Genomic DNA, 15,986 nt, shown 5'->3' with positions numbered 1-15,986 from the left:
CATTTCAGTGCCTGACCACTCTCTGAGAGAAAAAGCTTTTCCTTATGTCTAATCTCAACCTCCTCTGGCACAACTTGTAGCCATTTCCTCAGGTCCTGTTTGTTGCCTGAGAGAAGAGGCCAAACCCCTCCTCATCACAACCTCCCTTCAGGAAGTTGTAGAGTGCAATGAGGTCTCCCCTGAGCCTCCTCTTGTCTAGACTACACAATCCCAGCTCCCTCAGCTGCTCCTCATAAGACTTGTGCTCCAGACCCCTCACCAGTCTTATTGCCCTTCTCCAGAAATGTTCCAGGGCCTCAAATTTTTGTCTTCAAATCATTTTTCTCCATTTTGAAAATGCCGAGGGTTGTCTTCTATGGCTTTAAATTATGCCTTTTTCTTCTGGAACAACTTACGGCCTACTAACTGTGCTGCAAAGGCTCCAGAAGAGAAACAGAGCTCTCCCTATCCTAGTTGTGCATAGGCTTAGGAGACAGGGAAGAGGGGAAAAAAATGTGTTTGTGTGTCAAATGTTTGTGAAAGACCTAAATCACAAACTACTGACTCCTTGTATCCAGTATCAGCCGTTACACAGCTAATGTACCTTTGGTATATTTTGCCATTATTCCTTACTAAATATTAAAGAAAACTTGGGAGGGTTTGTAGCTTCACATTTTGTAATATATTTGAAAACAGAGATATGTTTTACTTAGCTAGTTCAGGTGAAGGGATTTAATATCTATAATATAGATCTGCTTTAAAATACACATTTAAAGGTTATCACATAACAAATCCTGATTTTGATTGTCTTATTGCTCAACTTGGGTTTTTAATCTTCCTTCAAAATGTTCTTTGTTTGAATGAAATGCTGAATATTAAAAATAATAATATTGCATAGTAAGAACTAATTTTACTTAAGAAATATCTTTTTATTTATAGATGGAAATTCCTTCTGTGGGCATTGTGAATAGGTACATTGCTACTCAAGGGCCTCTTCCTCACACATGTGCACACTTCTGGCAAGTTGTCTGGGATCACAAGTTGTCGCTGATCATTATGTTAACAACACTCACTGAACGTGGGCGGGTAAGTGTGTTCAGGTTTTTTGTATTCTGAAGAAATGTTTTTCCTGTAGTTGTGGTTAAAGAACCCTAAAATAGGCCATCTTATTCTGTTGAAAAATTTCTCTGAAGACTTTCTGAATTAACTGGGGGTAGACAAAATGTGTGACTTCATTATTTTTTCTTTCATTGAAAGCAAACCAACTGTCTGATGAACAGAGTTGACTTCAATTTTACTGATCAGCCATGTACTGCATTCTGAGAATTGGATTCTATGTCGCAAACGCTTTCTCAGTTATTCAGGAAATGTCTGGAAGTTCTGAGCAAAATTTGTGGTCCAGCTTGAAAATGGAATCTATCATTTCAGTACTTACTAGTTTTAGCTAGTAAGTACTAGCTAATGCTAGCTGTCAGAATTCAACCTGCTGACATTTAGTTATGTCAAAGTTTGTGTAGGTGAGACTAGAAATGAATAGATCTGTCATGTCCTTTTATTGAAAAGGAAAGCATTGGATTCAGTTATTCAGGTCTGCTGAGGCAAGCATTATGCAATTCCAGCAGATGATATTCCATCAATTCTTCAGACCTAAAAAGTGCTAACATTGAATTGTTCTCACCTGTATTCCAAAGTTTAATTTTCTTAACAATGAAGAATCTTTTATCCTGGAGTAATTTTCCCTGAAGCAACCTCTGTCTATTGCTTATTGCTTTGCCACTACACATCCTTGTGAAAACAGCACACTGAAACTTGACTTACATACATGTGAAGAGCAAGGTCTGTTGAAGTTTTTATCACTGAGTGATTTACAACTTAGTCTACTACTTCCTTTTTTTTAAAGGAGCTTTTAAATTTTTAACACATTTTTGCATTTAGATCTTTGAACTTTGGAAATGTAGTTTTAGATGCTCTTTTGCAGAAGTAATATTTTCTTCTTTGAGACATCATAGACTGGAACATAATAAAAATTATAAGTGATAGTTTTGCTTTTATGAGGAATTGCTTCTTTAAAATGTGTGTTCTTATTTAATAAGCTTGTCATAAACCTTTTCAATTTTTAGAAGAGCTGGACTTTACAGTTCACGACCTTTTGTGTAGCCAAGAAAATTGGTAGTGTTCCATTTCATTGAGTTCAGCATGTCTTCCTTTTTTTTTTTCTACCTGTATGAGCCAGACTGCCTATCTCTCACCCTCCCTCTCAGTCATCATTGATAAAAACAAGTAAGGATTATTGGCTTTAGTTTAGAGTCCAAGACATTTCCACTGGTAAAACTGAATTAACAAGGCTGTTTGGTAGTGGCTGACTTGCCATAGATAGATGTGTTTGCCCTATTAGTGCCTAGCTTCTAATGTATTTGAGACATGCTTTATAACTTGTGAACCTTTGTGGTGAAATAGAATAGAATTTTAAAGCTATATAGTACCTTTCAGGGAATTTTAATCCAGTTACTTTATGGAACTGAAAAGCAATGAGCCTGCTTTGGCAGGGGTGTTGGACTTGATGATCTCTAGAGGTCCCTTCCAACCCCTACAATTCTGTGATTCTGTGAACTGACTGGGGGGGAAGGAGGGAAGAAAAAAAAGAAAAAAAAAAAAAGAAAAAAAAAAAAGAGGAAAGTAAGAATTTTAACTGAACTGGAAACTAGATTGACAGCATGCCCACCTGCTTGTACAGAATTGTGTCTTGAGGCTCAGTGGAGTTCTATGAAGCTTCTTGGAAAAAGATTCCTTTCTGAGCAGGACACTGGTGATATCTGTTGTCAAGCTCTTTACAAAATAGTGTAAGCAGTTTACTACTTTCAGGGCTATCCTAGTAGGTTATTCTGCAATATGCAGATCTGATACTTATTCAATATTTGTGATTGAATGTGAATTAGAAGTGTACTCATCAAACTTTGAAAGAACCTCATGCTTTGAAAAATAGTTTTCAGAAATGAAAGTGCCAGGCAGAAAGCTTTTAGCTTGCATCCAATTTGTATGAATTTTTAATTATAAATGTCTATCACATAACTTTACAGAGGATTTATCCTGTTCTGTTATGTTTGAAATTGAACATTATCACCAGCAAAGGATTACAGTTGTTCCCTGAATTTCTGAACCATAGGAGAGGACTCTGGAAACAGAAGTACTTGTTTGAGGTGTTGATGTGTGCTTAAATTTCCTTTGTCTTTACAGACAAAATGTCATCAGTATTGGCCTGATCCACCAGATGTAATGGAATATGGTGGCTTTCGTGTCAGATGCCACTCAGAAGATTGTACAATTGCATACGTTGTTAGAGAAATGGTGATTACAAATGTTGAGGTAAATGCTTTTTGTCTTAAATTATGTCCAAGCAAGTTGAATAAATATATGTGCAGATAGGTGAATGCATGCAGCGTGAATATATACATTTTTATAAAAGATGTATATATATAATATGAATCAGCGCAGTTTAATTATTTCTTTAGGGTTCTCTCCAAAACATACGTTTTGAGGAGTTGCATTGTCTTGTAATATATTAATCCATTATACTCTCCGGATACCATAATGAGTTTCATGAAGAAGCTGATGCTTTACTGCAAGCATTGTTGCAGTCACTGACTTTCATACATAGATTTTCAGAAAGATTTTTTTTCTATGTCCTTCCAAGGATGAAATGTGGGTGACTTGGTTAATGGCACACATGCCTAGAATAGCTAGCAGTGAAACAGTTTACAACAGTGTCAATTTCATAGAGTATCCAGAATCTTACCAACTCTTTTTTATCATCTCTAGAGTTTAAAAAGAAAAAATTGCTTTGCATCTCGAACCCAATGTACTCAATTAATGTATGGTACTTATTTACTTTAGCTGTTAATATTCTATGCTTATAGGAGGGTTACAAGCTAAAAGGGAAGTGAGTTACATGGAATATGAGCTTGTGTAGTGAAATTAATGTTCAGATCACATTTCTGTCTCCTACAGCATGAATATAGGGAACAAAGTTTGGATTTTGTTCAAAGGTTGTCCAGCATTTCTTATACATTTCCTTCTTTAGCTCTTTTTCAAAATTTTATGGACACAAATATTTTCTAAAAGGAGGGATGGTTTATGCTGGTTATAAGAAACCATCTGTTCAGGGAGCACTATGACTTTTCGTTCTGTTTTTCAGCCAACTGCTTTGTAAGTGATAAACTTGAATGTCAGAGCACAAGAAACTTAACCTCACTAAAGCAGAAAATATATAGGCAAACTTCTATTCACTATCATTCAAACTAGTTTTTGCCACTTAAATATGGTTATCTAACATCTAACCCTTTTTGTTAATTTTAGCTGAAGCCCCCTCAAATTCTTTTTCCCAGTTAGTAATTATAACTGTTTCATAATTTTGAGTAAATTAAACAGTGACTGTATTCAGCGTGCATCACTTCTAGCATCTAGTTACTATTGTCTGGTAGGTAAAAATGTTAGTGAGAATGGGGCAGGTGTTTTTTTTCTTACAGGTATTTTGAGATAAAGATTGTGCTTTTGTAGTCATGCTAATAAATGTGGAAGTGTTGTACAAGAAGTTGTCTCATGGTAGCTATCAGTTGAGAACATCTTTTCTACTGCAGAGGCTTATGCTTGTTGGAGAGCTTACTGCCACGAGACAAAATGGCATGATTTTTAAAATCATCTTGAAGCTAGACCTCAGTAGAAGTGTTACTGTGGGAAGAGGTTGTTTTGATTGGTTCTGGTTTTGGTTTTGTGTTTTTGTGGTTGTTTGTTTGTTTGTTTTTGCTGGTTTTTTTAAAATCTTTGTCACTAATGATAAGCTTCCATACACATTTAAAAGGAGTGGTCACATGGTCACACTCAAAGAAACATCCACCTGCCCTATGCAGTTAAAAATATGATCCTAATAACGTGAAAACCCTGTGTGAGTTTTGTGTTTCAAATTAATAAGATACAAAGGCTTTTGTTTCAAAATGTAGTTGGGGAGGGGGGGAGGAGGAAGTGAAGTATCTCCTAGTTTTACACATCATTTGAGCTGCCTTTTTAGATCTGAGTAAATCTATTCCTCTGGGGGCATCTTCTGCTTAAGAGTATACTTCGCCTTATATGTGCTCTCACTCACAAATATTGTTGCTGGATTCTGTGAAAGAATACATAAAAAGTTGTGTGAATTCAAATCAGGTTTTTATCATACCCTGATCTAACGCAAGCATCATTGCATTGGTCTTTCTGAAGACAAGTAGCTTTTCATAATAAGATGGATAAAGCTTCAAAACTCTCAGGAGATTTGATGTTGATTGGAAAAGCGTGTTTGTGAAAAATCTTTGTGTGTATGAAGTTGCATAGATTTCAAATCTGCCTTAAGGGCAAAATGGCTCGGAAGTGAAATATATGAAATCATGCCCCTGGCCTTTTGTTCACATATATTCAGAAGACTTGAACTAAAAAATGCTGAGGATTTTTCTGACCCAGTTTATCTTGGTGCGTCTTTACCTGAAATTGAAACAAATGTCTGCCAGTGTATGAATTACATAGGTAGCCCCATTTTCTTCAAGTCTGAAATCTATCCTGTTCAAGCAAAGCACAGAAAACAGTAAATTTGTGGGGTTTTTTGAGAGGGAAGGGCTTTGGGGAACCAAAACAAACATACTCAAAGAAAAAAAAAAATGTATACTGTAACTGACAAATTCATCACACAGTGCGCTATTTCATAAAACAAGATAAGCGTCTGCTTTAATCATTGAAAATAATAGGATGAAAAGCCTGAAAAAACCTTTCATTCAGTTATCTTTGGGGATAATTGCCCTGGAACATGCTGACCTCTCCAATTTCAGCCAGTTCTGAACATTTATTTTTCTAGTTTCCTCTGTCTTTAAGCAATTTCAGTTAAATTTAACTAGAACCCTGCTGTGGTACTTAGGAAGGCTATGGAGATAATTTTTGCTGGAGCATAGTATTCAAAAAGCTTGAAATAAGAAATTTTGTGAGATAGGTTTTTTTCGTTCCATCACATTTTACTTTACTTGTAGTCATTTCCAAAGTGCATTATCATTCTCCCTCATGATTTGTTTATTAACTAAAAAATAATCTTCCAACCAAAAAGAAAAGAACTAAAGATACTAAAATATTGATTTAGTTTCATCCTTTAAAGACCAGTTAAACCATTGCCATAATAACAATTGAGCACAAGAGAGAGCACTGACACCTTATCACATTGACTTATGTTGTTTATTAAGACAATTCCTTGTATCAGAAACTGTAGTGTTTGCACAAATAATGACAATGCAAATAAGATTTTAAGGGGAAAGCTGATTTTTAATTTATAAGCTATCACTTTCCATTGACATCACAGTGATGGGTGGGATGGTTTGAACAAAAAATAAATAGACTGGAGTATCAATTCAAAGAAACTGAAAGCTAGGCGTAAGTTCATTTTGCTAAGGAGGGATACTGCTGTTTCTTGCAAGTAGGTAAAATTGCAAGACATGTAATGACACATCTTTCTACTTCTGGATGACCAGCTTGCAGGCCTTCTAGTGATGGTGTTAAATTGATCTGAGATTAATTGTAGGCAGTAAATGAGCAGCATCTTCTCCTGTCAGCAGCTGAAAATATGATCTTTCTAATTTTTTTTTACAGATCTCTATTCTTAAGGGTTAGGTTTCCATGCAATTTGTCTTCTTTGCAAGTTGTGTGATGTGTGGCAGTTTAAGGGAAATGTTCAGCTTGTTCACATTAAGGACTCTTAGGCTGTTCTGCTGAAACTTCTATTTCGATACATTATAAGTAAGACCTTTTATTTTCTTTCCAATGACATTTATATAAATTTGACCATGTCATAAATGTCTGGAACCTACCACACTGCAGAAGTGCTTTAAAGACTTCTCTGGGAAGTGTCTGGACTGAATGTTTTCAGTTCTGTCAAACTGTAGGAAAAAAATAATGAATTTGTTCTGAATAGTAAAGAGCTGAAGAACAAAATGTAGATTAAAAGTTTTATGGCAGAGCTGTTCAAAATCATAATGAGATTGGAGTAGTGGTACAAATAAGTAACCACACTACCCTTCAGAAACCGAGCCTTAAGCCTCATCACATAGTTTCAGATTTCAATACATTTTTAAAGCTTACTAGCTAGAAGTATACTGTTTTCCTTCAAAGAAGGTAAGACTGTTTCAAGGTGAATGTAGTTCTACACAGTAGAACCTTTGTTAGAAGATTAAATGAAAACCTAAGCAGGAAAAAAAAAAAAAAAAAAAAAAAAGAAGAAATAAAATAGATCTAAAATGTTTACAATCTGAGATACGTTGAGTTTGGTCATTAATGTCGGCTTATATTGTCCACTTGGAATTTGCTCTAGACCTTTTAATTCTGACTGCTCAGACTTTGCCTTCAAGAAGCAAACTATGAGATGTGTGTGTCTTGATATTCCTGGATACAAACAATTTTTTGTAATTATGTTACCTGGAATAAAATAATTTCCTAAAGCTCTGCTCAGTACATAAGCAGTAGGCATTCTGTCTTCTTACTTCACTGTCTTACTAACTTGCTCCTTGGGAGTGGAACCACTTCCTCTAATGGAAGTGGAAAGCAGAAGTCAAAGGCATTTAAAACAGGTCATGTATTCCAGTAATTGTATACTTAGAAAAATAAATAAAACTCCAAGTCACTAGCATCAATAAAGTGTCATTGCACAGACCATTAGGGAGATGTCAGCTTTTATAGACTGGTGCAGTGATAAAGGGCAGTTTTATTTCAGTAAGTGTCAAATGTTAACTTTGGCTATGGACATCAGTCAAGCAGAACTAACAGTGTATCTGCTGCTAAACGTGGAAGAAATAAAGGAAAGATATGAAGGCTTAGTTTATGAAGATTAATATATCCTCATTGCAAAATGTAGCAATGCTCAGAGTCTTTAGCTTCTTGTTTGTTTTATTTTTCCCACTCTAATCATTGGCAACACCTGTAATGTAACAGTTGGGCCCAGTCTAAATGCAAAGGCAATTATGTGGTTTCATAATCAATGTTTGCAAAGAGCTAAAATGCAAGAAATTCTCTAAAACTGCTTCTAAGTATGATTGAATGGAAAAAATATATGTATATTCGTATAGCAGAATTTTCAACTAGTTGAGTTGCATTCATAAAGAAAAAATGTCCTGTGGCAGTACAGAAATCATTCATATGTTTACAATTAACATATGTAGTTTTTTAACAGAAACTACAGCAAGCAAATGTTAGAGGCAACGTTATTTTTTAACAGTCTGTAAATATACACAGAGGCGTATTTAGATATGCAGCTATACTTCAGGAGATTGAATTGGATTCCAGAATGAGAGCAAAATGGCATTCATCTGCTTTTTATGGCAGGACCTAATGCTCTGCAGGTAGTGAACAAGTGAAACACACCTTTCAGCACTGAACCAGTATGCCACCATATCATTCCTAGATGTCCTAGTTCGTATGCAGCCTCATTTCTTTGAAATGTAAAATCAAAACAATGCTTTTGAGCTGTGATTGGGAAGCCCCAATGCCAGTTATTTTGGTGTTATTCTGAATGTTTCTTCATTGGCTTTCAGCTATTTCTTGCAGCCTCTCCTAAAGTGTTGTGTAAATTCCGTAGCATTTTACCTCAGGTGAATCATTGAGATCAAGGTATTACAGGTCAAGAGTCAATAAATTTAAAAACTGAAAACCTCACAGAATTGTGAGGTTTTTATTTTGTTTGTTTTGTTTTGTTTTGACAACCTGTTTAGATCACAAGTAAAACATGATACCTCATTTATGGAGGAAGTGTTAGTCTATTGCATGCTAAGAATTACATGTTTATACGTTACTCTGAATGACAAATGTTTTCTATGTCGTAGACATCTTACGGCATCTGCAGATTGTATGAAAAGTGAGACTTGTACCTAATAAACATCAACGCAGAAATTGTAACGCCAAACACTTTTTACAAATCTTCTTACTGTATTTTAGACAGAACAGCAACACACCGTCACCCATCTTCAGTATGTTGCTTGGCCTGATCATGGTGTTCCTGATGACTCCATGGACTTCTTGGAGTTTGTGACCTGCATGAGGCCAAAGAGAATAGCGAATGAGCCAGTTCTCGTTCACTGCAGGTACTTGTGTTTTAAAATTCTACCCATACATTTGCTTTAGCCTTACAATAAACATTTGCTTTGAGAACTGTCTGCAAGGCATCCGATTCCTTGAATTAAATGGAAACACTAAGACTACAATACTTTCTCCCTGCATCCTTTTGGTGAAATTGCTTAGCTACATAATTATCATAAAGCTGATCATCTGTAATGTAAGTTGTTCTCCATTTTTATCCTCCACCGCCTCTGTAAATTCATTGTGAATGGCACTGCAAAGTTTTACTGTGGTTAAAGTACCTGTCAAAAAACAGTCAGTTACCTCTTATCTTTTTAGTCAAAAAATAAGCATGTAGATTTTCAAGTAGCTATAACTGTTAAAAAGCATTTGCTTTGGGATTTTTTTTTACCTTGTTTGTATAATTTTTTTTGTTGTTATCATTGGCAAGAAATGTCATTGAAAGCGCTTTAAATATAAGCTTTGTGCTCTATTCTAATTGTATAAAGGTCATCCTGTAATTCACAAAGCTAGTTAACGTCATAATATTATGATAAGAGTCTGGTGAACTGCAAAATCCTGATTTTATAGACTGTTTTTCTGTTGCATTTCACAGTGCTGGAATCGGTCGCACTGGTGTATTGGTCACTATGGAAACAGCCATGTGCTTAATTGAAAGAAACCAACCTGTTTATCCACTGGATATTGTAAGAAAAATGCGAGACCAGCGAGCTATGATGGTTCAAACATCAGTAAGTGATGGAGCAGGAACCCTCATTATCTGTATATATTTTGCTCATGTTCAGTTTTAAAACAGATGGGAAGTATTATGTGATCTCTAGTTGTATCTGTCTTCAGTTGCCCTTATACTTCATGCTTCCTATGTTTAGCATGACATAGTGCAGTGAAACATAATATTTTGCAAGAGGCTTTTTTACTGGAAAGGTGTGTATTTAACTGTAAATATTTCTTGCCTTGTCATTAGAAGGTGATTGATTTCTATTCCTTGCACTTAGTTAGAATGCAGAAAGTCATTTAGTCAAATCATCTGTTTATACTCCATCTAAATTCTGTGCAAGAAGATAAAACAACTTTTTGTTTTTAATTCTTTGTACAGAGCCTCATAGGTAGTTCTCAAACGGGAGGTAAAATAAAAGTGTTTGTGCTGTGGTTTGTGGAGGAAGCGTCATTTGAAAAGGAGCAGAAATTCGATAGGATTAATATGTTTCTTAAATTGTGCTGCTGCTCCAGTTTAGAGAACCAAGGGGTAAGAATAAAATTCAGGAAAAGCTGAATGATACCAATAATCTAAATATGAAAATAAGGGTTGATTTTTTTTAACAAGGAGGTGGTTTGAAAATTGGAGATCAGAGGGCATTTTTTTGTGTTAAATGTGAAAATTAACAACTTGATGTTGGAGATGAGGGATAGGAGTTTCCACTGCCTTCAGTAGAAGTCAAGTAACAGAATATCATGTGCATTATCTAAAAGAGCTAATTGCCCTATGGTAAATCAAAGTGAAGGAGTTTAGACTCATGTAGTCAACAGTAAAACCTGGCATTTCTCTTTCATCTTAAAAAGCAAAACAAAAACAAGCAAACAAAAAAAGTCACACACAAGACTTTGGTTTCCTCTTGAGCAGAGGAATCACAGCATGATTAGGGTTGGAAGGGACCTGCTGGGATACGACTGACCAGATGTGAGAAGGTCTTGTGTTAACTAAGGGTATGAAAGCATTGAAAAGCATCAGGAATTATGGTTGCTAGAGTGCTCTGTGAACAGAGATTTCTCATGCATGTTCATGGCATATTGTGGTATAAATGAGGCACATGAGCAAGCACTCATCCTCAGTTACGAGAGAGCAGAAGACCGAAAAGCTCTGTGTTAATCTAAATTTATCTATCATGAATACTCTTTCATTCCTTTGCATCCATTTCACCTAGCTCCACTGCTTATATCAAGTGTAGGGTTTCCAGACGAAGTTGTTAGGAGTTGTTCAGCTGTAGCAGCCTGACCTGAAGCATATTCAGCAGCTCTGTGGTATCTGTACATGTGCTTCAGCTATGAGAAGATAAAATACATAGCCAGATGTGTGTCATGAATTAAGATCAGATGGGACGTGCCTGGTAAGGATGGACTTAGCAGAGCTATTAACATGTCAATTTAGTGTCTTCTATTTATTGTGTTGAAGACCTATAATCTGGTCATCAGGAACAGCAAAACAAAAACTAACCTAACAAGAAAATATAATAAAGCTACAACAAAATTTGTGCAATGCTACGGCATTATTATTATTATTTTAAAGTTACTATATTCCTTTAAAGACTAATTGGAAATACTAAACAGTGCAGAAAGTGATGCTTTAGGACATGTGTAACAGAGCTAGTTATGAGCAAAGTGAACAGTAGGAATAGAGGAAATAGATGACAGCAAAGAAAACAAGTAGTCAAAGTCTGAGTCAGAGGAAGCAATAGTGAAGTGCTCATTCTTTCTTGTTCAATAACTTCATCACACAAAGGAGTTAACAGAAGTGGTGAACAGAGAGCTAAATATCACAGTTGGGTTGTTCTGGCAGCAGAAATATGCAAATGAAAATAACAAGAGAAAAGTCAAGGTAATTAAGAAATAAAGACAAAGGAACAGAGTGATACTAGAGGTGGGAGTAATTGACTGAAGGTTTGAAAGAAAAGGCAGGAAATTGAGATACAGAAAATGAATTTCTATCCCGAACTTCTCCCTTATTTCTTCTGTACTGAAGAGAAAATATTTTGAACACGTATGGACAAGAATAAGGTCTGAACTACCAATACTGAAATGCAACATAAGGTTCTTCACAGTCCATGCATCATCTTTTATTTCTGTCCTTTGAGAGATTTCAGGGGAATGCTTCCAAATCCTCCTGAAGTGTTGATGAGAGTTGACGTGGAAGGGCAGCTGGGAGAATATTTCAAAGATATGAAAAGGGATTCAGAAAACACGAAGCTGTGCTTCTCCTAATACAGTGTTGAGGCACAGCTGTTTGTTTGGAGGTTTCGCTGAATTAGTGGTCAGAAGTACTTTTGGGAGATCTCTGCTTCGATCCTCACGAGTTCTTTTTGTGTTCTCAATATTAAGCCAATTGTAAATATTTTACTGGCTATGTGGAATTTTCATTGTGCATTTTGATGTTGTCTCGTATCACTTTTCAGAAAGAGATTATCAGGCTATTTGCTTTTAACAAGTAAGAACTTTGAACCATTGCGGAAGAACCATCTTTGTAATAGTGTAATTTAGAAAACAAATACCAATCTCATTTGTTAAGACCTTGTAAAAACTAAATGAGCTCAAAATGTTGGGGACAGAAGAATTAACATGACTGCTGCTCTTCAAAAGTATTCATTCCAAGGGTTTTGATCACATCCTTCTATAAAAGGAAAAATAATGCTTGATATTAATACCCATTTGAAATAAAGCAACTCCATCTTCTGTGACAGTGCAGCAAAGGTTTATAAAAGTTTTTGTAGCAAGGCAGTATGGACTTTCACCAATATATTTTATCTGGTAACTTTTCAGTTGCATAACTTAAATGTGTCTGGTAGTGTGCAACAGTGAGATCTAGAATACTTGTAATTACCAGGTAACAGTATGAAAAAAAACAAAACAAAAACAAAACAAAAAAAAAACCTGTGGTGAGGTGTGTAAAAGTTATGAAGGACTACTTTATCAAAGTTAGAAGAAACTTTAAAGATTCATAGTTTTAAAAACAAGTAATGTTCCCTACGGTGTAAGGATATGTTCTTTCAAACTTGCAGACCTTTTTTCTCATTGTAAGATTTTTAATGATTCTTGTTTAGAGAAGAATAAGTGTTCCATTTGTGTCATATTAATACAGTCAGAAGAGCTGGATTTTCACTTTCAATTTTGTACCTATTCTCCTGTTATTGTCCAGAAGAAAATGAAGCTGTGAGACTGTTAGTCCTATTAAATACTACTGTATAATCAGGAGTTTGACTAATCCACCATAAATGTTTTTTGTTTCTTTCTTTTTCTTATACAGAGTCAATACAAATTTGTTTGTGAAGCTATTCTTCGTGTTTACAAAGAAGGATTGATTCGACCACTGGATTCTAGTTAGCACAGCAGTGAAGTATGCATTTTTTTTGCCCTAAAAAGACTGCTTTTTAAGTAAAGCAGAGGCTTATTTCTCAAAGCAACTAGAACGGACTAGAAACCCGTGAGAAGATAGATGAGCACATTTGAACTGTGGCACTTTAAATTTCTCAAGAAGATTGCTGAATCATGTACAGTATAGAGAAATCATGTAGATAAATATGAGAGCAATGGTGTGTAAATGCTTTACTTAGGCACCATAAGCAATCATGGAAACCTCAATGCATATCTTTCACTGCCTTAAACACCCTTCACTTTGGAAGTTACAATGATCCTTGTGTTTCTTTTGAAAATATAAAAGGAAAACTAACAGGACTGAAATGACTCGGTTTAAGAAGGCATTTGATATCTTTGTATTGTATGAAAGTTCATGGAAAGTGAATATTTGTAACTTTCTTACTGGGACACTAAATATTTGTAGGAATGTAACCTTGACTTCTCAATGGCTAATGAAAAGCTTCAAAGCCTAATGCATAACTACTGTACATTAACAATAGGAGAATTTAAGTATTCACTTTCCATAAGTCTAATAGTATGCCAGCTGTTGTAATACTGTATCACTGTATGTGATGTGCAAAATGATAGTGCATTTATACATTTAAACAGATGGTACAGTCTACATCTTCTGTTGATCAGTTTTACTTCTAGTTTGCCCTTTCAGCAGTGACCTACTTCTTAGTGTTAGCTGTTGTATTTCTTTTCTTCTGTTTCGGCTGTCCTCCAAGGCAGTTATTTTTCACTGCTATTTCTGTATGTGGACTGAAAACATTCTAATCTAAGGTGAGGTCTAATTCTCTTTCATCTTTGTTTCCATGTGTATTATGAGTTCTCAGATGTAAATGTGGATTAACATTGCACACAAGTACTAGATGTTTGACTTGTTGTATATGCAAAGTAGTCTAATCCAATACTGGAAGAAAAAATTACTACTGAACCCAAAAAATATGTTGCTGCTAATTCAAGGTGTGAAGCTTACAAGGACACAGGTGTTCCTAGTGTTCAGATGGTGATAAAATGTTGACTTGCTGCCCTTCAGCAAATGTTGTGTGTTTATCCAGTGGAACACAACTCTGTTGCAAGAGTTCTGTGGATTTATTGTGTTTCTTGCTTTATGGAAATGCAGCAAAATTCACATGAAGATTGACGTAGAAAGAGAGAATTAATTTGTATATTGTTAAATGATTCACCCTTAAGGTACACTGGTCTCCATTTCATTTCAAATGGGAGAATTGGACGTTCTGAACAATATAACCACATTTGTATGATGTTAATTTATTTTGCGTGTGCTTTGTGATTACCCTGCGGTAGTTCTTCATTTTTGAATATTATCTAAAAAAAAAAAAGAAAAGAAAAAAGGAAAAAAAAATTATTCTAAGGGACTGTTTGAAACTGTTATTTAAAAATTAGTCCTATGTAAGGAAAAACATTTAAGACATTAACCAAATGTTTATATGTATATAAAAGGAAAAAGATAATTTTCTTTTTGAATATATATATATAAATATATATATAATACACACATATACATCCAGATATATTTTAGAACTATGGTTTGTATTATGGATATTGTCATTTATTTTTGAAGTTTCATTATAGAAACTGACATAACTATATAATATGCATCTCTCATGTTACGGGAAGGTTGGATTGGTTTGATTTTATTTTATTATCCCCAGGAGATGACTGAAAAATGAATGTAGTACATGCTGAACTGCTAATCCTTGTCTCCTACAGACTTAGTCCTTTCTTCGAGATTACGTTATTAGTTACAAGTAGAAGAAAGAAGATTCCTAATTACCTGGTTAAGAGTTTTTTGGTTGGAAAACACAAGGTCATTGGCAACACAAAAATGTTCATGGCTTTGTAGCTTGAAGGGTGAATAGATTTGTGTTCGTTTTTATGTATTGCATTCCTGATTTTATCATTACTTAAAAGTTTTTATAGTGCATGGGGTTTTTATCCTTTTGCTAAATTGGGCATAGATTGGAAACCAAAAGATGGTAAATCTGATTAGCTCTTTCCTCACTAAACTGCATCAGGTCACTCAGACTGTGACTTCAATTGTAAAATACTTGTGGACACACATTTTGCTTGGGAAGCTTTTTCAAAAAGTACATGTGGAAAAGTGTTGTATGGGTACAAACTGTCAGCTGCTGTTTGGTACCACGCTGAGTAAGAACGCCTAGTGACATGTCTCCACTTGAGCAGTGGTCACTGAAGGGACTGTACCTACTATTTGACAGAAGCTCTCTTTTGCTGTTATGTGTGTGCCTTTCTGTTAAATTATCTTGCTTTGAAGTTATGCTGTGCCTTGATCTCAAAGTCATTGCTTGCAGTTTGTGTGACTTTGTCAAGAAGTAAAAAAGGCACAAAGGAGAAGAAAAACAAAATAAAAGCAAGAGAATAAATGGAAAATGTTTAGAGCATCTCTGCGACGTTTGTTTCTTCAATAGCAGTCCTTGATTACCATTTGTCTTCAAGGTTAGTGACCTATCTTATCACTACTTATGTTTCTTCATGTTGAATATATATTTACCAAAACATGGTAAATTTCTTCAGTATATAACTCCAGTCTCAAGATGTGTGGTATGGGTTTGACTTGCATTAGTATGTGTGTTTTTACGTGAACATCGTCATATTGTGACAAATGCTGCTCTTGTTCTGATAAAGTCAGATGGCTCCAGTAATAGCATTCTTATGCTGTTATTTGGATTTTAATAACTTGTGTAAAATTGCTGGCCACTGCTGCT

The 15,986-nt window shown here is 35.2% G+C and overlaps 1 protein-coding gene across 19 annotated transcripts in view; it reads left to right on the top strand.

Annotated features, from left to right (window-relative positions):
* The window catches only part of PTPN3 (protein tyrosine phosphatase non-receptor type 3), a 149,799-nt gene extending 134,148 nt beyond the window's left edge, over nucleotides 1–15,651 (top strand). For all 19 annotated transcript variants that reach the window (XM_015854307.3, XM_015854305.3, XM_015854304.3 and 16 more), the window contains 5 exons: nucleotides 919–1,065; nucleotides 3,214–3,342; nucleotides 8,968–9,113; nucleotides 9,704–9,839; nucleotides 13,124–15,651. In XM_015854307.3, coding sequence (XP_015709793.2) covers nucleotides 919–1,065; nucleotides 3,214–3,342; nucleotides 8,968–9,113; nucleotides 9,704–9,839; nucleotides 13,124–13,201 — 636 coding nt within the window. In that variant the 3' untranslated portion in view covers nucleotides 13,202–15,651. The remainder of the gene's footprint in view (nucleotides 1–918; nucleotides 1,066–3,213; nucleotides 3,343–8,967; nucleotides 9,114–9,703; nucleotides 9,840–13,123) is intronic.
* Nucleotides 15,652–15,986: the final 335 nt, after the last annotated feature.

This window comes from Coturnix japonica, chromosome 2 (genome assembly GCF_054131305.1).
Source record: "Coturnix japonica strain WE chromosome 2, WE-NBRP24, whole genome shotgun sequence".
In the NCBI taxonomy this organism is placed as follows: Eukaryota; Metazoa; Chordata; class Aves; order Galliformes; family Phasianidae; genus Coturnix; species Coturnix japonica.
The sequence above is the reverse complement of the archived record's forward strand: the minus strand, read 5'-3'. Positions and strand labels throughout refer to the sequence as shown.